This window comes from Diadema setosum, chromosome 19, assembly GCF_964275005.1.
Source record: "Diadema setosum chromosome 19, eeDiaSeto1, whole genome shotgun sequence".
Classification (NCBI taxonomy): domain Eukaryota; kingdom Metazoa; phylum Echinodermata; class Echinoidea; order Diadematoida; family Diadematidae; genus Diadema; species Diadema setosum.
The window spans coordinates 28,218,002-28,243,583 of NC_092703.1; the positions used below are offsets into that span (position 1 = coordinate 28,218,002).

The 25,582-nt window shown below is 40.6% G+C and overlaps 1 protein-coding gene across 1 annotated transcript; it reads left to right on the top strand.

The window, feature by feature from the left end:
• Window positions 1–11,802: 11,802 nt before the first annotated feature.
• On the top strand, window positions 11,803–16,212 carry LOC140242527 (S-adenosylmethionine-dependent methyltransferase Rv2258c-like). The gene is made up of 4 exons (XM_072322265.1): window positions 11,803–11,993; window positions 13,391–13,602; window positions 14,877–14,999; window positions 15,638–16,212. The coding sequence occupies exons 1-4, from the start codon at window positions 11,803–11,805 to the stop codon at window positions 16,210–16,212; spliced, it is 1,101 nt and encodes a 366-aa protein (XP_072178366.1).
• Window positions 16,213–25,582: the final 9,370 nt, after the last annotated feature.

Genomic DNA, 25,582 nt, shown 5'->3' on the forward strand with positions numbered 1-25,582 from the left:
TATCTGCTTCAGACTATACATCATCATTATTATTATCATGTTATTATTCTCATTAGGCCCCTATTGTTATATTGCTATTATAATCATTATTGTTATTTGTGGAAGGGATCATAATCATTAGGTTTTAGGTGGGGTTTTTTTTTTGTGCCATAAGTATTAGGCACCCGTGGGAATCTACGGGTCTCATGGCTTCGTATTTTTCCTTTGATATTTTTTTCAACCACGTTATGAGAGAAGAAATACACAAAGAATATTTTCGTCTTCATTCGCTCCCTCATTTCTGTTTTCATAATCAAAACTTGGTTTGATGGATCTAGAGCCACCCGTTTTTCTCATTGATACTATTCATTGTTTTTATAATCATAATAATTAGCATTATTATTATTATTATTATTATTATTATTATTATTATTATTATTATTTTGTGGGAGGGGAGATCATAGTCATTCGGTTTTAATATTATTTTATATTATTCATTGACATGGGGATGAATCAAGGGAATTAAGGAAAAAAGTTTATCGGTCAAGGATAGTGAATATCTTTTATTCCGTCATGTCAAGGTTACTCTACGACTGATAGACGTTTCAAATAGCTTCATCATTGATATTTCATTTTAAACATCAAAACAATCCAGTACCTGTTTGTGTCTCTTCCGCCCACTCTTAAGTTATGGATCATAGCACCCCCTCCCCATTCATTTGCATTGGCCTATTGTATTATTATCATTATTTCAGTGTATTATGTTTATTGTTATTATTATTATTATTATTATTATTATTATTATTGTTATTATTACTAACATTATTATTAATATTTATGGGAGAGGAGAGAGTAGAGTCATAATAAAGGGATGATCAACCAAGGGAGGCGGAAATGTTAATTTGTTAAGAATTGTAAAAATCTGTTTCCCCCATTTTTCTGCTATTGATTAAAAGCTTTTCTGAAGACAGTCCTGCGCAAACTGTCCAAAACCGCTTCACTGCACTAACATACGTATTTTTGTGCTGAGTAGGACTACTTCATATATAGACCCCCTAGTGTTTTTGTTACTATTGTGCTGAGAGAAATAAAATATTTTCTTTTTCGTTTGCTCTCTTTTTTTCTGTTTTTATCACCAAACCTTGGTTTGATATGGATCAAAGAGCCACCCGTTTATCTGCTTCGCCAGACTGTACATTTTTATTATCATTATTATCATAATCATTAATGTCCTTCTTCTTCTGCTTCAGACTGTACATTATCACCATTATTATCATCAATATTGTTATCATTAGTATTATAAGTATCATTATTATTATTATTATTATTATTATTATTATTATTATTATATTATCATTGCAATCATCATTGTTATATTTGGGAAGGGGGAGATCATAGTCATTAAGTTTAATAAGTAGGCACCCGTGGGAATCCATGGGTCTCAGGGCCTCATATTTTTTCCTTTAACATTTCTTTTCCTACGTTATGGGAGACTGGAAGAAGAATATTTTTGTCGTCATTTGCTCCCTCTTTTTTATTTTTATCACCAAAACTTGGTTTGATACACCATAGAACCACACATTTGATGTCCACTTGTAACTTCAAAAATTGGCGGTCATAGCGAGGGTTTCCCCCGCGTCCGCTCGTCTCATGAATATTCATGTTTACAGCAGCTCTGCAGTAAACGAATGGACAGCGGCGCGTGTAATCTGATATGGAAGGATACGATCGGCAAGGACAAAATTTAAGTGGATAGTTAGCAAACAGTCTGAGTACAATGATACCCGACTTGAGAGTAAACTAAATGACGTACCTGAGCTGCATAGTATCCTGCAGTTGTGCAAAATACAATAAAATAACAGCATTCGTTGTTTTCATTAGGGCACGCCAATGCCAATGGCGAACGTCACTGTACGTAAATGCCCGTGTATGACCGCGCCGTTATTATGAGAGTCCATATCACGCGCAGGCAGATAGTGTTTCGTGTAACCATCGTCAATACATACACAGGCGCAGGCCACACACTGGCATACCGTACCCACCCAAGAGTACATTGTGTGCGTGCGTGCCAGTCCGCCGGAAGATGTCAGAGATTTCGCTGCACCCATCATCTTTAGTATCCCACTGTCTCTGCAAGCTAAAAGATGCACTATCGAGAAAGTAGGAGTCCAGCACAGGACTGGTGAATATTAAAACGCTCGGCTCTTTCGTCACGCACAAAAATGCATTATGCATTTATCTAATCAATTTTTCTTTTTCGTCCTCGACGTCGACACGGAGGCGGAGCGGGGACGAAACCCGCGCCATTCGATGCAGGATACTCTCCTGCGGCCGACGGCACCGGTCGCAGCTGCCCGGAGCCGACGGCTCGGGAGGAGATAGACAATCCAGCAACGCCGGAATAAAACAGGAAATACATAAGGCCGCGACAACAACAACAACTTCGCGTATTATATATATAGACTAGCAGCACCCGTGGAAATCCACGGGTCTGAGGGCCTCATATTTTTTTGAATTTATTTATATTCGTCGCGCGTTTTTAGTTGTCAAAAAGAAAGAATTTTACTATTTTCTCCTTTCTTCTTTTGCACCCTCTTCTATATACCCATGGCCATCCCCTCCTAACACCTGAGCTGAGGAGCCGGTCCATGGAATGGGACTTTAAAATAACCCCACTTGCTGTTATCACAGATCAACTTAGCAGCACCCGTGGAAATTTGAGGATTGTCTTCTTTGCCCAAAGATTCTTCCCGTCGAAGCACGGGGGGGGGGGTGCCATTGACATTTTGCCCTGCATATCTCCCCCTTCCCCATGCCATTCGCCCTCAGTCTCGACGCCCGTTGAAAAAAACAAAACAATACATGAGCCCTATCTGTCCCCAACGCACACACATCTTTTCTCTTCATGAAAAAGCTGAAAAGTGGCGTATGTCATGAATAATATTCATTTTACCATGTACGTCATAAAAAAAAATACAACCCACACAACGACAATATGTTTACATATCCTCGCCCGTTTATCTGCTTCAGACTGTACATTATCATTATTATCATTATTTTATGAATACTATTATTGTATCATCATTTAATAAATATTATTTTGGGAGGGGAGATCCCATAGTCATTACAGGTTTAATAAGTAGGCATCCGTGGGTATTTATTCATATTATTTTTCGCCGCGTTTTTAGTAGTCAGAAAGAAAGAACTTTATTATTTTCTCCTTCCTTCTTTTGCACCCTCTTCTACCCATGGCCATCCCCTCCTAACACATGAGCTGAGGAGCCGGTCCATGGAATGGGACTTTAAAATAACCTCGCTTGCTGTTATCACAGATCAACTTAGCAGCACCCGTGGAAATTCGAGGATTGTCTTCTTTGCCCAAAGATTCTTCCCGTCGAAGCACGGGGGAAGGGGGTGCCATTGACATTTTGCCCTGCATATCTCCCCTCCCCCATGCCATTTACCCTCAGTCTCGACACCCGTTGGAAAAAAAAATACATGAGCCCTTTCTGGCCCCAACGCACGTACACATCTTTTCTCTTCATGAAAAAGCTAAAAAAAATGGCGTATGTCATGAATAATATTTATTTTTTAACACATCAAAAAAAAAAAAAAAATCCCACACGACAATATGTTTACATAATCCTCACCCGTTTATCTGCTTCAGACTGTACATTATCATTATTGTTATTATTATGAATACTATTATTACATCATCATTTAATAAAATTGTTTTGGGAGGGGAGATGATAGTCATTATAGCTTTAATAAGTAGGCATCCGTGGGAATCCATGGGTCTCAGGGCCTCGTATTTTTTCTTTGATATTTCTTTTCCCACGTTATGGGAGAAAGAAGAATATTTTTGTCGTCATTTGCTCCCTCTTTTTTATTTTTATCACCAAAACTTGGTTTGATGCACTATAGAATCACCCATTTGATGTCCACTTGTAACCTCAAAAATTGGCGGTCATCAAAGCGAGGGTTTCCCCCGCATCCGCTCGTCTCATTAATATTCATGTTTACAGCAGCCATGCAGTAAACGAATGAACAGAGGCGCGTGTACTCTGATATGGAATGGTACGATCGGCAAGGACAAAATTGAAGTGGATATTTAGCCGTCCTGAACAGTCCGAGTGCAATGATACCCGACTTGAATGCAAACTAAATGACGTACCTGAGCTGCATAGTATCCTGCAGTTGTGCAAAATACAATAAAATAACAGCATTCGTTGTTTTCATTTGGGCACGCCAATGGCGAACGTCGCTGTACGTAAATGCCCTTGTACTAACAATGACCGCGCCGTGTATTGTACCATTATGAGTGTCCATATCACGCGCACGCAGATAGTGTTTCGTGTAATCATCGTCAATACATACACAGGCGCAGGCCACACACTGGCATACCGTACCCGAGAGTACACTGTGTGCGTGCGTGCGTGTCCGCCGGAATATGACAGAGATTTCGCTGCACGCCATCATCTTTTTGACTTTAGTATCCCCACTGTCTCTACTCTAAAAGATGGACGATCGAGAAAGGCAGGAGTCCAGCGCAGGATCGGTGAATATTAAAACGCTCGGCTCTGACGTCACGCACAAAAATGCATTATGCATCTATCTAATTAATTTCTCTTTGTCGTCCTCGACGTCGACACGGAGGCGGAGCGCGGACGAAACCCGGTCCAAGGCACGTAGGAGACCCTCCCGCTGCCGACGGCACCGGTCTCGGGGGCCCGGAGCCGACGGCTCGGGAGGAGATAGACAAACCAGCAACGCCGGAATAAAACAGGAAATACATAAGGCCCCGACAACAACAACAACTTCGCCTTTTACTGTTAGATGTATAAGATATATATATATATGTATATATATATATATATATATATATATATATATATATATGTATATATATATATATATATATATATATATATATATATATTGCGAGAGAAGTCACCGCTACAGCAGCTTTTTGGCTTCTCCTGAATGATATATATACACATATTTTTAGCTCTGTAATACATATTTATTACTTCCATCGAGGAAGGAGGTTGCTTGTTTGTTTGTGTAAATAACTCATAAAGTTGTGGACGGATTTGCATGAAACTTGCATGAAAAGTTGATAATGACACAAGGAACAGAATGATCACATTTTAGTAGTAATCCGGGAAATTTGTTACGGATTTTGGAAGGATAAAAAAAAAAACACATTTATTCATCTTTATTTTATTGTCATTATTATTATATTTTATTATCATCATCATTATCATTTATTAATTTTTTATCTTTTATTTATCTATTTATTTTTTATTTATTTATTTTTTTTTTTCACAGATGCCGTCAATGAACTTTGGAGTTCATGCAGCGCGTATTTGAGGTTTGCATAGCGCTCTAAAGCGCGTGCTCTGCTCGGGCGAGACGCCGCGCAGCTGCAGTGCTGGGAAGCTGACGACGAAACCAAAAGGTTATGTATTGGGGATTTGGACGATTTTCAGCATGTACGGGTGGAAATTAGCTGCTTGGCGGAGGTCTGCGCTCTCAGAGTGCTTTTCTTGTTGTATATACATTATAGGTTCGTTGGTACGGTATGTATTTTCGATTATAATCTATCTCTAACTCTCTCTCTCTCTCTCTCTCTCTCTCTGAATTATGTATGATACTATGCATAATTATATCCCCCGAACTTCGGAGGATACTATGGATTTGGCCTCGTCGCGCCGCGTCCGCGTCCGCCGCCGCCGCCGCCGCCGCCGCCGCCGCCGCCGCCGCCGCAGAGATTTCCTTGTGAGCGCTCTACCAGCTGCGTTTCTTTTCCGATCATCTTCAAATTTGGCATGAAGGTTTATTACGGTTAGACGAAGACGCCTATTGTTTTTGGTGATGGCGCCCTCCCTTGTTCCGTCTTTATACATGAAAAGGTAAATTCAATAGGGTCTGCTTGTGAGCGCTCTACTGGCTGCAGTTCTTCTTCGATCATCTTCAAATTTGGCATGAAGGTGTATTATGGTTAGACGAAGACGCATATTGTTTTTGGTGTGGGCGGAGACATCGTTGCCATGGTAACAAGAATTTTTTTGTGGAAATAGCAGAGATTTCCTTGTGAGCGCTCTACCGGCTGCGTTTTTTCTCCAATCATCTTCAAATTTGGCATGAAGGTGTATTATGGTAAGATGAAGAGGCCTATTGTTTTTGGTGATGGCGCCCTTGCTTGTTCCGTCTATATACATGAAAAGGTAAATTCAATAGGATCTGCTTGTGAACGCTCTACTGGCTGCAGTCCTTCTTAGATCATCTTCAAATTTGGCATGAAGGTGTATTATGATAAGACAAAGATGCATATGGTTTTTGGTGATGGCGCCCTCGCTTGTTCCGTCTTTTTATACATGAAAAGGTAAATCCAATAGGGTCTGCTTGTGAGCGCTCTACTGACTGCACGTCTTCTTCGATCATCTTCAAATTTGGCATGAAGGTGTATTATGGTAAGACGAAGACGCATATTGTTTTTGGTGTGGGCGGAGACATCGTTGCCATGGTAACAAGAATTTTTGTGGAAATAGCAGAGATTTCCTTGTGAGCGCTCTGCCGGCTGCGTTTCTTCTCCATGGGTATGATTGGGTGTTAAAGGGGATGGCTAGTAACTGATCAGTGGGAATCAGTGGGATTGCTGAGGGATGATTGTTCCAATCCTTGTGGGATTCATTTAAGAGTACATGATATATCTATTCTTGTGTGAAAACTATTTGCTTCAGAATGGTCTCAAATTCAAGTAATGTGCAGTTGAATGTTTCCAGGTAAGCGTCCCTGGTCAGTGACGGGGCATTAACCTGCACATTATTTGAATATGAGACCGTTCTGAAGCAAATAATTTTCACACAACAGTAGATATATAATGTACTCTTAAATGAATCCCACAAGGATTGGAACAATCATCCCTCAGCATTCCCACTGATTCCCACTGATCGGTTACTAGCCATCCCCTTTAAGTTCAAGGCAGACTAAAGATTTGGATTAGGGTAAGCGTTAAGCTTTATAATATTGTGGGCTTCAACACTAGGATTCCTTGCCGGAGCATTTGTCATCACAGCATGTGTCATGGAACCCACTTTGTCAGTTAACAAAACAATAAAATATCAGAAGTGGAAACAAAACCCAAAAAAAAAAAAAAAAGCAATTGTCTGTGCACATTGATACGTGTTGTCACCTATTGCCATATTATACATTTTTATCCCAAATTCATCCAAATCGCAGATTGGAAGAGGGTTAGGTTTACAGTGCATCCAGATTACTCTATAATTGTATTCCCTCACATGTACTACCAGAGGATACTTTAGATTCTGCAGAGTTACACCGCTGCATCATATCATTGTCATCAAATTTGGTACCCAGAGGCAAAATGTGGACAGGATCATTGTTGCCATGATTTATTTATGGAATTTCTGTGTGAGCTCTACATATTGCGATGATGTATGATGCTGTGGGTTCGGGGGATACATGTGCTCGGCTGCGCGACCCGTCGAGCACCAATCTCTAGTCATATATCTATATATATATATATATATATATATATATATATATATATATATATATATATATATATATATATATATATATAATATACAATGAGTTGGATGTGTTTGTGTGCATGCCTATTACATTGCGGATTATGAAAAATATTATCCAAGGTAACGCGTCGATAGAGACATGAATGAAAGCATCCATACATTCCCGACATGACGGTATTCTAATAATGAGCATGTACATAGGCCTTCAAAACGCTGAAAGTGCAGACAAATTTAAAGCTTTGCTTACCCTCCGATAAATTATCTATTAAATGAATCGTGATTTTTTTTTTATGAAAGTTATAAATTTCTAAAGTTTTGGTATTGTAATGACTTGATATGGAGACTTACTTCAGTTTATGACACCATGTGTGGACAACAATTATTCAAAGAAAATACAAAGAAAATTCAACATATTTTCACTTTTCATTTCTAGTTTTTAGATCACCTTAGCCGAAGGCTCAAGTGAGCTATTGCGATCGTTCTTCGTCCGGCGTTCGGCGTGCGTCGTGCGTCGTCCGTCGTGCATAAACTTTTTACATTTTTATCTTCTTCTTAAAGACCCCAAGACCGATTTTCACCAAACTTGGCAGGTAGCATCCCTAGGGGGTTAGGATCTCAGTTTGTCAAAATGGGCACCCTGACCCACCCAGGGGCCCCCAAGGGGGCCCAAACCCCCCAAAATTAAGGAATCTTAAAAAAAAAAAAACTTCTTCTCTAGAACCAGAAGTGATAGAGCTAAGTTAATACTATGAGTCAGTATATTAATGACTGTAGTTCCAAGTTTGTTCATGGCGGATCCAGGGATGCCCCCCTTGGGGTGGGGGGGGGGGGGGGTTGGGGAGGTCCAAATAAGGGCCTAATTGTACGTTTTCATCTTGTTCTTGAGAACCTCACGATGGATTTTCACCAAACTTGGTAGGTAGCATACCTAGGGGGTTGGGATCTCAATTTGCTAAAATGGGCACCATGGCCTGCCCAGGGGACCCCTAGAGGGCCCAAACCCCCCAAAATTAAGGAATCTATTAAAAAAAAAAAATCCTCTTTTCTAGCACCAGAAGTGGTAGAGCTAAGTTAATACTACGAGTTATTACATTGATGACTGTAGTTTCGAGTTTGTTCATAGCGAACTCATGAGTGCCCCCCTTGGGACCCATGTGAGGGAGATGGGGGAGGGGTCCTAATGGGGCCTAAATTGTACATTTTCATCTTCTTCTTGAGAACCCCATGACCGATTTTCACCAAACTTGGCAGGTAGCATCCCTAGGGGGATAGGATCTCAACTTGTTCAAATGGGCACCGTGTTCCACCTGGAGGGCCCCCAAGGGGCCCAAACCTCCCAAAATTAAGGAATCTTTAGAAATCTTTTCTAGAATCAGAAGTGATAGAGCTAAGTTAATACTATGAGTTAGTACATAGTACATGAGTTAGTGGGACTGTTGTTTCAAGTTTGTTCGTATAGCAGATCCAGGGGTGCCCCCCTTTGGGGCAGGGGTAGGGGTGGGAAGGTCCAAATTGGGGCCTAAATTGTACCTTTTCATCTTCTTCTTGAAAACTTGATTTTCACCAAACGGATTTTCACCAAACTTGGAAGGTAACATTCCTAGGGGCCCCCATCCTACCTCAAATTAAGGAATCTTCAAAAATCTTTTCTAGAACAAGAAGTGATAGAGCTAGAATTGATACCATTGGGTTGGGGGGGGGGGTCCAAATTTGGGCCTTAAATTTTCATATTCTACTTGAGAATGCCTAGTCAAATTTTAGTAGAGCTGTGTGTAATTTAGATTAGTGACTGCGTGAAAGGTGAACTTGCGATACTCAGTTGAGCGCGAGACCCCCGGGTCTCTTGTTTGAAAGAGCACTTGACTTTCCTCTTTCAGAAAGCAGGAGGAATGATATTACCCTTAACCTATGTCGAAAAATGATTTTCTTTTTGTGTGGAATTCTTCTTTTATTATACCCCCGCCACACGTTGTGTGAAGGGGGTATATAGGAATCACCGCGATGTTGGTCGGGCGGTCGGGCGGTCGGGCGGTCGGTCGAGCGGGCGGTCGGTCGGTCTGTTGCAAAATCTTGCAATTTAAATGAAACTTAGGGTAAATGATGATATTGAAGTATAGATGTGCAAGACATGTTTTTGTGTTTGTCGGACAATGAGTTGCCATGGTAACCATAATTTTACCAAAACCTTGTGGATTTAATAACTTCCATAGTATTTAAGCAATCAATTTCAAAATTGGTATCTATGATGATCTATAGGTATAGTTATGCGAGACACTCTTTGTGTTTGTTCTTGACAAGGCGTTGCCATGGTAACCGCATGTTTTCTTCGAAATCTTGTGGAGTGAACAACTTCCACAGTTTTGAAGCAATTGATATCAAATTTGGCAGGCATTATGGCCTTGAGGCATAGATGTGCAACACATAATTTTTGTGTTTGTCGGACAATGCGTTGCCATGGTAACCATAATTTTACCAAAACACTGTGGATTGAATAACTTCCACACCATTCAAGCAATTAAGGTCAAATTTAGTATGTATGAAGATCGGGAGGTGTAGTTATGCAAGACACCAATGTGTTAATATAAGAAAAATGGTATTGCCATGGTAACCACTCATTTCAGTATCAAATTGAACCATTTAATCTATGAAGGTGAAATTTGGTGTGTATTATGCTTTTTAAGTGTAGTTTTGCAAGATGTCCTTTGTGTTTGTATCGGACAATGCGTTACCATGGTAACCGCATGTTGTTGTTGTTGTTTTTTTAATCCTGTGGAGTGAACAACTTTTCAAACTTTTCTAAAACCTTGCAGATCGAATAACTTTTCCATCATTCAAGCAATTAAAGTCAAATTTAGTATGTATCATGATCTAGAAGTGTAATTTTGCAAGACACCAATGTGTTAGCTTAAGGAAAATGTGTTGCCATGGTAACCACTCATTTTTTTTATCAAAATTAACAATCCAAGCTATGAAGGTCAAATTTGGTGTGTATGATGGTCTTTAAGTGTAGTTATGCAAAATGTTCCTTGTGTTTGTATCAGACAATGCATTGCCATGGTAACAACTCTTTTTACCCAAACCTTGTGGAACTCAGTGTCAACTCTGTAATTGTACAGTAAACTAAAATTATTATGTTTCCAATTCGACAAGTGCACAAACTTGGTATTAACGTCATTGCCCTCATGACATCACATACTATGAAGCGACAGTAGGGGCGGGGGTATTAATCACCTTCAGTGATAATTCTAGTTTTCTTTGTATTGTTGTCCACATATTACGTCATAAAATCTAGTAGTCTCCTCATCCAATGCAGTCATTACAACACCAAAATTTTACACTTTCATATCTTCTGCACCGATTGCCCGATTTTCATCAAACTTTCACTGATGTATTCTACTAATGTTGCTGCTATCACTCAATCCACATTGCTCTATGGGTTTTGGTTTCATTTAAAGGGATGGTACATATTCTATGAGATAGGGAATTCAGATTTTAAATCCGCGAGATAACTAGAAACAACTTATGAAATAATTTGAGAGCATAACTCTTAAAACATCCGAATCAGAACTGACCCGGAACTGAGTCCGTTGGGGTCATACACCGTTCCGGTCAAAAATGACTTGGAATTTGGTTATGAAGACCCCGAATGGGGTCACCCTGACCCAATTCATGACTCTGAATGGGTCATATGTGACCCCATTCCTTGTCATTTCTGACCCGGAACGGTGTATTACCCCAACGGACCCAGTTCCGGGTCAGTTCTGACTCGGATGTTTTAAGAGTGTACAATTCGAAATCGGTTTTGAAATGGCTGAGATATCCACAAAAAAAAAAAAAGTTACACAAAGTGGTTCCAAGAAACATGGTCGAACTTTTTATTAAAGACCTGTTTGTTTCTGGATATTCCAGTCATTTCAAAACAGATTGTCATCAAATAAACTTGAATTTCTCTTCGAACTGATCGCTTGTTCATGTTTTGTAAGAGGTACGTATCTCATTGTTTAAAAAAAGTTGGAAATCTGAAGCCTCATCGCAACCAAAACCATGCAATTCTTTTCAGCGCTATAGGCGTTATTTATAATTATTATCATGTGAGCGAATGCACGGCCTATTATATGCGTGCTCAATTTTTCGTCACGATAAGATAGTGATGATGCATAAATTTTTCGTCACGATAAGATGCATAAATCATATGTATATTTTTTTTTTTCATTCACGTGGGATTGTGTTACTAGGCACTCTGAACTATACCAAGTAAAGGAAAATGTCTGGAAAGTACAACAACGAAACTTTCGAGGAGTTCTGCGGCCGTTTGGGAGGCGTTATCTCCGACGGTCACCTGTCTCTGTGCATAGCACTCGGCGTGAGGAGTGGTCTCTTCGACGTTTTGGTCAAACATCAGGGAAACCCCATGACTTCGGCCGAATTGGCCGAGGCCGCATGCTTGAAAGAGAGGTAGGTCTATATACTGCGATATATCAGGGTTCTCACCTCCCCGGGAATATACATTGTATGCAGCTTCATGTGTTTAATATGAAACACCCATTTAACAGCGAATCCAATAAAATGTGAATCCAGTAAATGTGAAAAAGTAGGAAACGAAAAGCCTAAGAATTCCTTTACTGACTCGATAGGCGGATATACTTCATTACCACGGGGCCTACTTCTCCCAACGTTAAAATACGAAAGGATTCATTTGATTCGCTTCATGCATGTCATGCTTCTGCTTTAGAATTGTTGTATTTGTATAATCATCAAAGTTTATGATGATAGTTATGACAAGACATTAGTATCAGTGAAACTCTCTCAAATTCTTCGTCTCCGTTTGAATCCTCCACTTCCTTTACCGTATCAGATTGACTTTGATTTTTGTCCCCGCCGAACGAGTTCGAGCAGGGGACTATGAAACGGGCTCCGTATTACGTGTGTGTGTCCGTGTGTCCCTCCGTGTGTGCGTCCGTGTGTGATCAAAATCTTCAATTTGCTACTTCTCTGTCATTTATGAGCCAATTTTGATTCTGTTTGCTTTATATGATAGCACTACATGGGAGCTTTGAAACTTCTACACAGAATTTCAGTCGTGACCTTTGACCTTGACCTTTGACCTATATTGTACATTTTGCTACAAAATGCTACTCCTTCGCCATTTCTAACCCGATTTCGATTCCGTTTGCTTTATGTGATGGCACTAGGTGAGGGCTTCAAAACTTCTACACAGAATTTTGACCTTTGACTTCTTTGACCTTTGACCTTGATTTTTGACCTGTATTGAACATTGGCTACAAAATGCTACTCCTTCGCCATTTCTTACCCGATTTCGATTCCGTTTGCTTTATGTGATGGCACTAGGTGAGCGCTTCAAAACTTCTACACAGAATTTTGACCTTTGACTTCTTTGACCTTTGACCTTCATTTTTGACCTATATTGTACATTTTGCTACAAAATGCTACTTCCGGCGGGGACATATATTACGCACCGCGTAATTTCTACTTTTCCTTGTTTTTTGTTTTTTGTTTTTTTTTTTTTTTTGGGGGGGGGGGAGGGGTGCTGGGTGTCGCTTACTGTTCTGGTGTTACTTGGTGATACTAACCTGATTATGATTGTCTCTAACTTATAAGATCCATTTCATATCATTGTTATAGTTCAAGAAGTCATAATTCATTCACAATGGCGTGATAATACGGGACACGCTATGTTAATCCTGCCACGAGATATTGCGTTATATGGAACTCTGTTTCCTTTGTAGTAAACAAACTTTGAATTGTCCATAATACAGTGAGTCGAGGTGAAAAATCTAACCTTGTCGTTCCACATATTCCTTCCCTGGTCGTTGATGTCGTGATTCTGCAAGGTACGTCCGCGAGTGGCTGGGCGCCATGACATGTTCCCATATCATCGATCTGGACGCGACGGGGCAACGTTACCACCTGCCCGCCCGTCGAGCCGGATGTTTCGACGCTGGGAACCCAGCTTACGGCACCACCCAGCTCTCCCTGAGCGTCCCGATCTTGAGCGAGGTCTTCAACAACATGTCCGAATCCATCAAGGCTGACGGCCCACGAGGTGAGATGGCTAATAGGACAGACAGACAGATAGACATGCGCAGACTTACTGACTGACAAGCAAACTGACGGACTGACATAAAGATAGGCAGACAGAGTTGCAGGCAGGACACAGATTGATATACACTGATTGTGTGTAGACAGACGTACGGAATAGTTATATAAACTAAACGGACAGACTGATCGACAAACAGACGAACGGACTGCGAGGCATACAGATTGACAGACAGACAGACCGACAGATGGACAGAACGAAAAAAAAAGGACAGGTTAACTGGAGAGTGTTTGAAATAATGACAGACTTGCTGACAGACGAGTGAAGCAAACTTCGGATAGTGAAGACTGACTTTGGCAGATACAAAATTTTTCACAGGTCAACCTGTCATACTGTTTGCATAAAAGGGCAATGAGTTACTATAGAGTAGATCAGTCGGTATGTAGCCCGTCTGCCTCACGGTCCAAAGGACCCTGGTTCAATTCCCCAGTCCCTGCACTGAGCAATGTTGTGTGTCATCATACCGTCCCCTCTATGGTTAATAAGAGGCAAAACTCTGTCCCTCTGATAGGACCAAAGATCGTATTCTAGGACTTAAAATGGAAATCACGTATACTGTATATAATGCGAGAGAGTCACAACTCACGCGCGTTATCATTGCAAAGAGCAGGGTGTTTAATCCAGCGGAGTGGTCCCGCCTTACATCCAATTGGACCCCATGAAAGACCTGCTATTGCAACTGAATATGGGCTACCCATCCATCGTCTCAGATGGAAATGAAACAAACAAACCAACAGATTGACGGACAGACATGAAGTAAGACACATGACGAGACTTGCACAGTGAGACCAAGGGAGTACATGTAGGCTAATATCTCTTCGGAAAGACTAGCAAACTGATGCGCATACTGTACACCCCATGATAGAAGGAAACAAACAGACAACCTCATCGATAAAAGGTAAACTGACAGGAAGATAAATAATGAAAAAAAAAAGAACTTTAGCTGAAAGATAAGAAAAAAAAGGTTTGCTTGTGATGTCGATAACGATCTCATCCACGTATAATGTATATCTACGTTTAAGTTACGATGAAATTTCATGCCATTCACGTAATTATCTATTTCTTTTGAGTACACTTGTGTATATTTTGATGTGGACATTGTTTATTTTGATGTGGACATTGCTCATTTTTTCATATTGATTTCATTCGTACAACAAGCTGAGACTAAAAACTGAAACTGATGTTTGTGTCTCTATGCTCTAACCTCACGCTTGTGACAGGTTTGACGTTCGAAGCCTCCAAATCGTTCAACGAAGTCGACGAAAATTTTTCGGTGAAGTGGTACCAGGACTGCCTCTGCCAACATTTCATCCCCACCTACCCAGAGATCCAGGGGATGTTAGGTGAGGAGAATCTCATTTTGATAGACTCTTCCACTATGTTCCAAGTTTCATAAAATTATGTAATTTGTATGTCTAAAGCAGCTCCTGGCAATCCAGAAGCTTTACCCGAGACGTGCCGCACGTAGTATTATCCAGTGCTCCATAATTTGCATTTCAAATATCAAAATGTGTTTTACAGGAACATGTAAATAAAGGAATAGCATAGTACTTCATTCAGAAAGAGAGTGTGTGTGAGAGAGAGAGGGGGGGGGGACGGGTGGGGTGCAGACAGTCAGTTATACATGTGTTATTTTTTTTTTATGGATCACTAAACCTGTGCGACCGGGTTAATATACAAATACGTTTTTACACCAACCGTTCTTTCCCTCATGCTGTCGTGTCTACATTGACTAAGTCCTGTTCAACGACTTCGTTCGACTTCCGCTGTTCACTACCCTCGTTAGCTTTTTGCTTACCTTTGGTAGTAAGCAGCAGAGCGGCAAATTTATTCATAAAAGTATATAGAATGTGGTAATACAATGATAGGTCTGTGTGTGATCTTATACCTCTGTGTGTTTTTGTATCCGTATAATGTGTGTTCCAGAAAGCACTTCTGTATGTATTGTTTTCCCTGTGATCATGTTGTAAATGTCTTGCAGAACGCGGGATTCAAATGCTGGACTTGGGGTGCGGACGTGGGGTTGCGACCCGCACTCTGGCCAAGCAGTTCCCCAACAGTCACTTTACAGGGCTAGACATCCGAGAGGAAAACGTTAAGGAGGCCACAGAAGCCGCCGAGGCAATGGGACTGAAGAACGTGGAGTATGTGACGTGCGACGCCACTGGCATGTCGGCGGAGTGGACCAACAAGTTCGACTACGTGTTCACTTTCAACGTCCTGCACGACACACCTCGCCCGGACACCATACTGGCCGACGTCCGGCGGGTGCTGAAGAAAGATGGCGGCCGACTGTCCGTCGTCGAGTTCGGCTCGCACTCCGAGCACGCCAAGAACATCGACAGCTACCCTTCGGCCTGCATGCTGTACGCCATCAGCCTGTTCCACTGCCTGCCCGTGTCGTACCACGAAGAAGACAGCCTTGGGTTGGGTACGCTCTGGGGGAAGGACAAGGTGGTCGAGTTCCTGAAGCAGTGCGGCTTCGTTGTGAAGTCTGTCAACGACATCCCCATGCTTCCCGAGGCTCACTTCCTGTGCGAAGTTGCCCAGAAATAGTCAAACGCCCTCACCGTTGATCATCAGACACACCTTTAACCGTCATCGTCATCTGAAAGTTACAGTGTATGTGAGAAATCTAGATTGAAAAAGAACGAATCTTTAGAAAAAAAAAATGATGTCGAGTTATGGTAATGACTTTTTCAGTACAACGGTAATACAGTGAAACAAGCATAATTCCTGCTCATTTACATCATTAAAGCTAAAACACAGTTCTCGGATGGGCTCGAAATTCATCTTCCACCATTTGGACTTTGCTTGCTATACATCGACATGAGCTAACAAGAAATTTACCTTGCCGACGCAATTTGCCAGGATGATGAGCTGTTTTGGAGTATTTTGAGATTAAAAGTACAGAGAAATTTTGTTTGTAGTATTCGAATCTATTCAAGAAAAGCACTCACTGTCCAGCGTTGTTGTTGTTGTTGTTGTTGTTGTTTTTTGGTTTTTGTTTTAAAGAATATTTTATTCTTCATCAATGGAAATCACAATGTACAAACAAATTTATACACTCTGCACCAGTTTCATAATCATTTTCATCAATGGAAACGAAATTTATACCAAAACTTAACATCAATTAATACGTTTAAATACACTCTAATACAATTTTTTTTTTCACAATCCATATAACATCTCTTTTTTAAGCATTTTTACACTACTAATCCCTCATTCTCTTTTTAATTTCATTCCTTCATCTATATATATAAAAGTCTCGAACTACTGCTGCTGCTGCTGCTCGCAGTTGCTCGGTGCACTCAGGCGGAACGCCGGAAGGGCATTCATAGGTCATTGCATTGAAAAACTACCTGTGTCATTCCCACTATAGTAGGCAGGAGGGATGATGCGTGTACACACTCGTGCGAATGTGCACTTAGTTGACTCAATACAGCACTAGTTAATGTCATAAATCCTCTTAATTTCAACCAATCTGTAATCACATCTTACCCACTTGCATATCGACGTGTCCATAACGTCCTCGAGCTCCTCCCCCCCCCCCCCCCCACCCCGATTGCTCTGGTTTTTGTTCGAGTGTTTGTTGAGTTTTTTGATTGAACATGATGTAGATTATTTACGTGCGTGCGAGAACATCGTACACCCACTCGTTTGTTTCCGTGTAAGCATTTTTACCGTAAAGTGTCTTCATCGTTCGTCTTCCAAGCATCGGGTTTCATCCTAATTTTCATTTTTTCGTAGTTTTTTACCTCGATTTTTTTTTTTTTTTTGCGATGCAAGATGTTCTGTGTATTTTTTCTACGATATAATGTCATCGTTGATGATCTTCGTGTATTCATTACTAGTTTTTCACCTCCGTTTCATTTTTGTGTACGACTAATGTCTAACGTAGTTAGCTAACTGTTAGGTCTGCGATGTCTGTATCGTTTGCTGATGTGTTTTGTTAGCTGAGAGTGACTATGATGGGAGTGATATTTAGGGTTTTGCTGTGGTTGAGATGATAGTGATGATGATGATGATAATGATTCTGGTGATGTTGATGTACAAACCGTTATGATGATGCAATTTATTTCACGTGACCATGACATGACGTTGATGATGGCGAGTACGACACGAATGACCTTATAGCCTAGGCCAATGTCCCATGACGAGAGTGGCAATGAAACGGGGGCTGATGCTGATGTTGGTCTAGATCTAGAGACCTGCATTTTATAATTTTTTCCTTTTGCTTCTTCACTCGGGTTTAGTGCTACCAAAATTTGTGTCTCTGAAGAAACTCAACCAAAAGCTGGACAAAAAAGTTTCCATCAGGTCTATTCTGTAGTAAATATTAGATCTAAATTGCAATGCTAATTTAGTTTTCATTTAGAACTCGATGAAATCCCACTTTCTTTGCTCATTTTTCAACTAATGAATTATTTAGAACTGTACTAAATTCTGATGTACTGCATTCACCATTGTGTGAAATCAATAAAAAAGATCCTGCTGAGCAGGTGTTTCATTCTATCCTTTTTATTTCCTCCCTATCCTTTTGGTTTCCTTCCTAGCTGTCACTTTCTTAGTTCTTTAACCCTGGATGGAAAAAAGAATCCCCTCTAGCCATGTAAAGACAGAACACATACCATTATGAAATATTATGACATTAAAATAATTTTTAAAAAGCATGTAAGTGATCAAAATTCTTGTTTGTGAAAATAAATAATAAATGAAAGGTGATTTCTCATGAAGCAGTTCTTTCAAATGTCCAACACTATAACAGCTTCGATAATGAAGCAAGTTACATCCGATTTGTTTTTACCACACAAATCAGATATCGTCACGCACCCTATGAGGAGATCGATATCACGATAACACGCGTAAGAAATCACTGCAACAAAGATACATGCGCGCTGTAAACATGAATATTGATTAGTTTCTCAGCAGGCTCGAACCTCTGATAGGTGTTTCAGCCAATAAGAGACATTCAAAAATAGATTTCTTTGCATAAATTATTTTTCAGAGTCCCAGTAAGGATCTCTGTGATTGGTTAAAATCATTTTACAGCTCCAGGCCATAGAACTCTACTGTGCTCCTGGCCAAGTCTGAGTTCGTAGGACGCCCTCTTTTGGTCATATATAATGCAACTCACGCTGGTTGTTGAAGTTGGGTGTGACTGGGATGGGTTAAAGACTCCAAAATCTAAATTATATCTAAGAATGAAATGCTAAGGATGAGTATGCTTGGGTGACCCGCACCACGTCATAGTTAATTTATTTTTGTTCATATTTGAATCACATTTCGTCATTGAAATTCTATAAAATCCCCTTCACATGCAGAACAAATGTTGAAAATTCTAATGGAATCACACGTTCACTGATCGATATCGAAAATTTGCAGCTATCGTCGCCAAACGCGAACGATGCGGAATAGTTGTGCGCCAAGGAAGGGGGCCCTCAACTCGTCACCAGCGTTCCCATAGACTTAGCACGTAAAAGACGTGTGCGGGTGACCGTGACGTTCCCATAGACATACACGTAAAAGATGCGTGCGGGGACAGTGGTGATAGCATTCTAACACGTATTCCGATTAAAATTTCAGATTTCGCGAAAAACTGTTCGGTTTTCAACACAATTTCCTTGGTTGTGGTGGCCCTGCCAAGTTTCAAGCGTACTGAACACATTCCCGGTCAATAATTTTTTGTTTAGTGTGCTTAAAACAATTTTAAGCGGGGTGACGGTATTCAGGCCCCTGACGAGACAAGGGACGCCGAGGCAGCTAGCTACATTATAAATTTCATGAAATACATCACTAACCCCAAAATACTTTCTTTTCAACATTCATTCAATCCAACTTTAAATACCAATATCCATTGATTGAAGTTTCATTCTTTAAAAAACAACAACACACAAACAAACACAAACCACCCTGACCACCCCCACCCCATTCCCCCTCCCCCTCCAAATCCCTATAGGTGGGCCTATACAGGGTGGCCCAAAAAGAACGGAAAACCTAAGATCTTTAATTACAGCAATACAGTTGTAAATTATGTCATGTCATTATTGGAAAGGCCATTATTTTTCCAATAGAATGACACCAGGTTCTATAATTTTGGTTTATGCGTTATGATTTTAGGAACATTTTTGTGAACCCTTGCAATTTTCAAAATGTGATCATTTTGCACTCTCAGAGATACCGAAATCAGCCATAATTCGGCTTGCCATTGAACCAGTAGCGTTCACAACGCGTGGAATGTGGACAACAGCTCTTTACTGTGAATGGAAGAGAGAGTGGGCGGGGCGGTAACAGTCTTTCCCACATAAGTTCCAGACCCCGTGAGAGAATGTATGAATATTCATTAGACCGTATGGCGTAATCATTAACAAGACGCTCTAAGAATGGAAAAAGAACGTCTGCTTGCAGCGATATCTCGTGTGGCAAATGGTGTACGTTCAGACTCATACACTCGAGGTCCCAGGTTCGAGTCCCAGGTTCGAGTCCCACTTTTTGCTTCTTTTTTTTTCGGGGGGGGGGGATACTACATTTCTTAATTAAATTATTGAACTTTTAAAATTTTCAACACATCGAAAGTATTGCATGTAATACAAATAGTACCTCACATCATATTGCCGTTTATTACGTCAATAAATTGAAGTTTTGAGACTTGGGGTCCGGAACTTATGCGGGAAAAATAATTTCGCGGGCGGGGCGGACGGTGTGATTGTCATTATGGAGTTTTCGCAACACGACGCACCCGGTATTTGAGCGTGCCGTGTGCAAAATTTGCTTCTGCGCATGATCAAATCCGAGAAACGACCAGTCCTGGGGAAAACGAGCACGGTATTCGACCAAAATAGCGTTCGGTCCCGATGCTGGGCAGGAGTGAGCCAGCCAGCCAGCCAACCAATCAGCGATCCTGTCCCCACGCCTCCGTCTTAAAGGGATGGTACAGTATTGGTGGAGATGAGAATTGGGCTTTTAACTTTTTGAGAGATACCAAGAAAACACTTATGATGTAGTACAGAGCATACCATTTTAAGAGGAAGTCAAAGTTTATTTGATGAAAATCGGGTTTGGAATGACTGAAACATCCAAAAACAAAGTAAAACAAAACGATCGTATAAAAGTGTGGGTCCCACACTTTATGAGAATCGCTCTTTTTTGGATATCTCAGCCATTTCAAAACCAATTTTCATCAAATAAACGTTGAATTCCTCATAGAATTACATGCTCTTTCATATTTCATAAGAGGTTTCTCATTATCTCACCAAAGATGTTAGAAACCTGAAATTAGGTCTCAACCAAAACTGTACGATCCCTTTAACAGGAGCGCGAAACTGCTTAGATATGGGGACGGGAGTCCGAGTACGGGGACTGTCACAGGTGATTGCTTCCGCGTATTCTCGGTCTTCCCGTCGTGTAGCGAAAACTCCCTATTGTCCCTCATCATTGTGAACGAGTCGACCTGTTGGGCTCAATGAGATGCTAAATTTAGCTGGAAAATAGCAAGGTGAATTAAAGGCATGATGTGCAGTGCTGACATGAGTTTATGAGTGGTTTAGGAAGAAAGCACATACTTCTAATCAAGTATACATTGATAAATAAAATGATAACTGAGACATTTTGCTGTGTAGGTTTATGAACGAATTAAGAGGGATCTCACCCGGCTTGAAACTACTTGTAGTTCGCGACTGCAGAGCAGTTGCAGAGATGTCTCCGCTAGCCAACGACTAGAGACGTCTATTGTGATATTACGGTGTCTCCGAGCAGTCACACGATTTAACAATGTGGCCGACCAATTTTAACATATTCTCAATCTGAGCTGTCTGACATTTATAATTATGGTCAGATGGAGGAAAACTATAAAGAGAAGCAAGCATAATGAAGATCATGGATTAATTATCAAGATATCTATGAGTTTGCTTAACTGGTGCGGGCGCGGATCCAGGATTTTGCAACACAAAAAAGGAACCCGAATTCGACCGAACCCATAAGCCCCTTTTACACTTTCACGGATGGCATCACGGATGACCACGTATCGTCGATCCGGGATCATTCGTACTGTTTCCGGCATGACCATGTTGACTCCGTGAAGTCATCCGGCATTATCCTTGATCACCCGGCATGTCCGCGAAAAAGAAAAAAAAAAAAATAAGCTTGCTTAATTTTTCATCCCGGACATCACGGACGAAATTCAATAAGAACTATTCCTTGTTGGCATCGTCTCCTCCGTGTTGCCGCCGTATTCCTTCCTCGTAGGGACCGGCTATTCCGTGTTGCCTCCGTACTCATTCCGGGACAATCCGTGAAGACATCGGGACTCCGTATTAGCATTGGCTCCATCCGCGATGAAAAATTCGTATATTTTGCCAATACAAGTTGGTAAAGTCCATGAAATTTGCTCACGTCTTCCTCCATCAGTACAGCCATCAACCCCTCATACAGTTCGAATAATGGTAGCCGGTCAAGCTTCAGTAACCCACACATATTTCCTTGATGTTTTTTTATTTGTTTGTTTGTTTGGGTTTTTTTTTTGTGTGTGTAGTGCGTCTTGATTTGTTTTGTTTTGTTTTGCTTTGCTTATGTCATGATGTTCGCGCAAAATGAGAGTTTGCAACAAAAGATTTGCCCGATGTCGACAAGCCCAGGCGTACGTAGGCTGCTGTATATTTTCCGGTGTACTTGTCATTAGCTCTGGAGGCATGTTGTCCGAGAATAATGAAGTATCACAAGCAAGCAAATATCATTTGTCAATATTTTAGGGACATCCGTGTAAAGACCGCAAAGGGACCCAGTTGCATCCGTGCTCTTCCTTGATATCCGTGTTAGCTCCGTATCGTTTCCGCTGTGGTCCGCGTTCGTTCCTTGTCTGTCCGTGTAGCCTCTGTACTTGTCCGTTTAGACACCCAGTTGGGATCGTATTCACACCGGCATTGAGATTAAAATCGATATTTTGCATGCCTGAACACCACGGATGACGATCCGTGGTCATCCGTGAAGCAATCCGTGAAAGTGTAAAAGGGGCTATAAGCACTCGGCTTCTTTATACCCGAATATTCTATTTTCCATGCCAGCGACGAAAAACGAGGGTGGAGATGGGCGGGGGGGGGGGGGGGGGGGGAAGGTTTGCTGGTAAAAAAAAAAAACAAACAAAACAAACAAAACAAACAAAACAAACAAAACACTTGCCCTTCGTGTACTTGCATCCCTGTTCACAGAACCACCTAGTGTGTATTCTTTAGAACTTGCCTGATATGATTCAAGTTTTACTAATCCACTCGTAGATACAGGGATATTCTCACTGTATTTATCAATGCATGCTATATTAAAAGTACGTGCTTTATTCCTAAACCACTCATGAACTCACTGTCACTGCCAGTCATATTCTTGAATTAACCTTGATATTTTCCAGCTAAATTTAGCATTCCATTGAGCCCAACATGTCGTCTCATTCACAATGCCAACGGACAATGACAATCCCACTGTCCGCCCCGCCCATCCTCTCTTCCATTCACAGTAAAGAGCTGTTGTCACATTCCATGCATTGTGAACGCTGCTGGTTCTATGGCAAGCCGAATTATTGCTGATTTCGGTATCTCTGAGAGTGCAAAATGATCACATTTTGAAAATTGCAAGGGTTCACAAAAATGGTTCTAAAATCATAACGCATTAACCAAATTATTAAAGAACTTGGTGTCATTCTATTGGACAAAGAATGGCCTTTCCAATAGTATGCAAAATAATGACATAATTGCAACAACATTGCTGTAATTAAAGATCTTAGGTGTTCCGTCCTTTTTGGGCCACCCTGTATAGGTAGAACTTTACGTGATGATCGATCATGCTCCAGCAATCGTAATACTGATAATAATACTGAGCAATCACGATAGACTATGCGCTGTAAATGTAATACTTCTGACAACCTTTTTGGCTAATATTTCGTACTTTGTATTTCGTCGTTACCCAACTGGAAACCGTGCTATTACAGCGGTATTTCACACACTTCCTACCCAAATGTGTACATTTCAGAGCAAATATCGACAGTTCGGCAGACGTAATTATTATGATGCCTGTGTTTTCACTTTAACCCTAAACAGGCCAGGCTTTTTGGCCTGTTCTGTGGCCAGGGGAGGGTTGATTCAACCCCCCCCCCCCCCTCCGAGATCTCGGCAGTCGATTGCGCAATCGCCCTGAAAATTGGCACACTCATTACTTGTTGCATAATCTACAAAATTATGAAACCAAAAAGGGAATTTTTCTTTTTTATAATTTTATATTAATTCATATGTGTGAAATCCTAAATTTTGCTCCAATTCAGAAAATAAGGCAAATGGCAGACTAATTTTTAGTGACATTATTCCTTGTAGCATTCCTAACAGGGCACTTGAAAAAAATTCTGGTATCAAAATGAATTTCTTATGTATTTTATTGTTTAATGAATTTTCTTATGTATTCCTTTGTTTTTCAACATTTTTCCACACAATTTATTACAGAACCTATTATAAGCGTACTTATGCAAAAATTAATTGATTTTAGCCATTGAAAGGAAAGTAATCATATCTTTTTGAATAAGGTGGGAAAACTCTATTTGTATAGACTTTGTACACAAAATAACTATTTTGAGCCATTTTCGGTCTGACAAGCATGTATAAGAGGTCGTGCAGCGTCGTAACGGGGTGTTCGATTTTGGAGAAAATGGTGTCATAGGATGTGTGAGACTTGAAAGTAAAAAGTATAGCGAGCGGCGCGGTCAAAAAACATCGGGCGGGGTGATTCAACCCCCCCCCCCCACGGCCCTTTTAGGGTTAAGAATACCAAATGCGTGCTTGCATTTTTCTTTTCCTAGTTTAGCTTCACCCATAATTTTATGATTAACAAAACAAAACAAAACAAAACAAGGTATTTTAAAAACACTGAATCTCTGCCATAAATGGTCTGTGACAACCAGTTATTTTCTTTTCGGTATGTTGTTTCTCATTTTCTACTCTTCAGTTGATACAGCCTGTACATTGGCGTGAATGTTACCTAGTGCCACTAATATATTTCATGTCTTGTCTTTTAATACGATCCGTCGTGTATAAACTGTTATCCAATTTCTTGATTAAATCAATCGAACGCTTTCATTGGAATGATAATTGTTGATCCGACGTGTGTGTTTTTTTTTTTTATAGTAAGTGAAGAATGGAAAGATGGAGCAAACGAAATGTCGTGAGAGATAATTATTTAGATGAGTTCGAAATTATGATGATGATGATGATGACGATGATAAGAAGGAGAAGGAGGAGGAGGAGGAGGAGGAGGAGGAGGAGGAGGAGGAGGATTGTTGTTGAGCTGGTTTACACCAGCCTCACCCCATCTTACGGAAGTATTAGCCATTCGCCAACTCAACTATACGATTGTCACTATCATCTTGATTTCAATACACACTCAAATGCTGGGTGTGTGTTCATGGTGGACAACCATACACCGAGATTTAGGGAGGGTGTGGATATCTTTGTTAAACCAGGGCACCTCCCTGGTTAAACTGCATGTGATAGGCCTGGCCTAACCAACAGAGGGGCGTGAAACATTTCGTATGAAAGATAGCAACTTTGGATAATAGAATAATCCAGACAATTTTTATGCACATCTGATAATTATAAAAGCCGTCGAAACGTCTATCTCTTCAAATAGTTGAGTCTGAAAAAAAAACCACACCGCAGCCAAAGTATACTATTATACTAGTAAGTCTGTAATAAGGTAATTACCTGTATTATCATTATTATTATGATAATGATGGTGATGATGATGATGATGATGATTATCATTATTATCGTTACCATCATCATCATCAGTATTATTTGTCAGTTACGATGCACGATTACACAATCATCATTGTCCCAACATCTGGTTAAGATACACATAATCGAGAGGCGTCAGTGATGATAAATGGGATTCAAAA

Coding starts and splice junctions, on each gene's coding strand:
- LOC140242527 (XM_072322265.1), top strand. CDS start 11,803: ATGTCTGGAAAGTACAACAACGAAACTTTCGAGGAGTTCTGCGGCCGT. Junction 11,994..13,390: donor GCCGCATGCTTGAAAGAGAG/GTAGGTCTATAT, acceptor TGATTCTGCAAG/GTACGTCCGCGAGTGGCTGG. Junction 15,000..15,637: donor AGAGATCCAGGGGATGTTAG/GTGAGGAGAATC, acceptor AATGTCTTGCAG/AACGCGGGATTCAAATGCTG.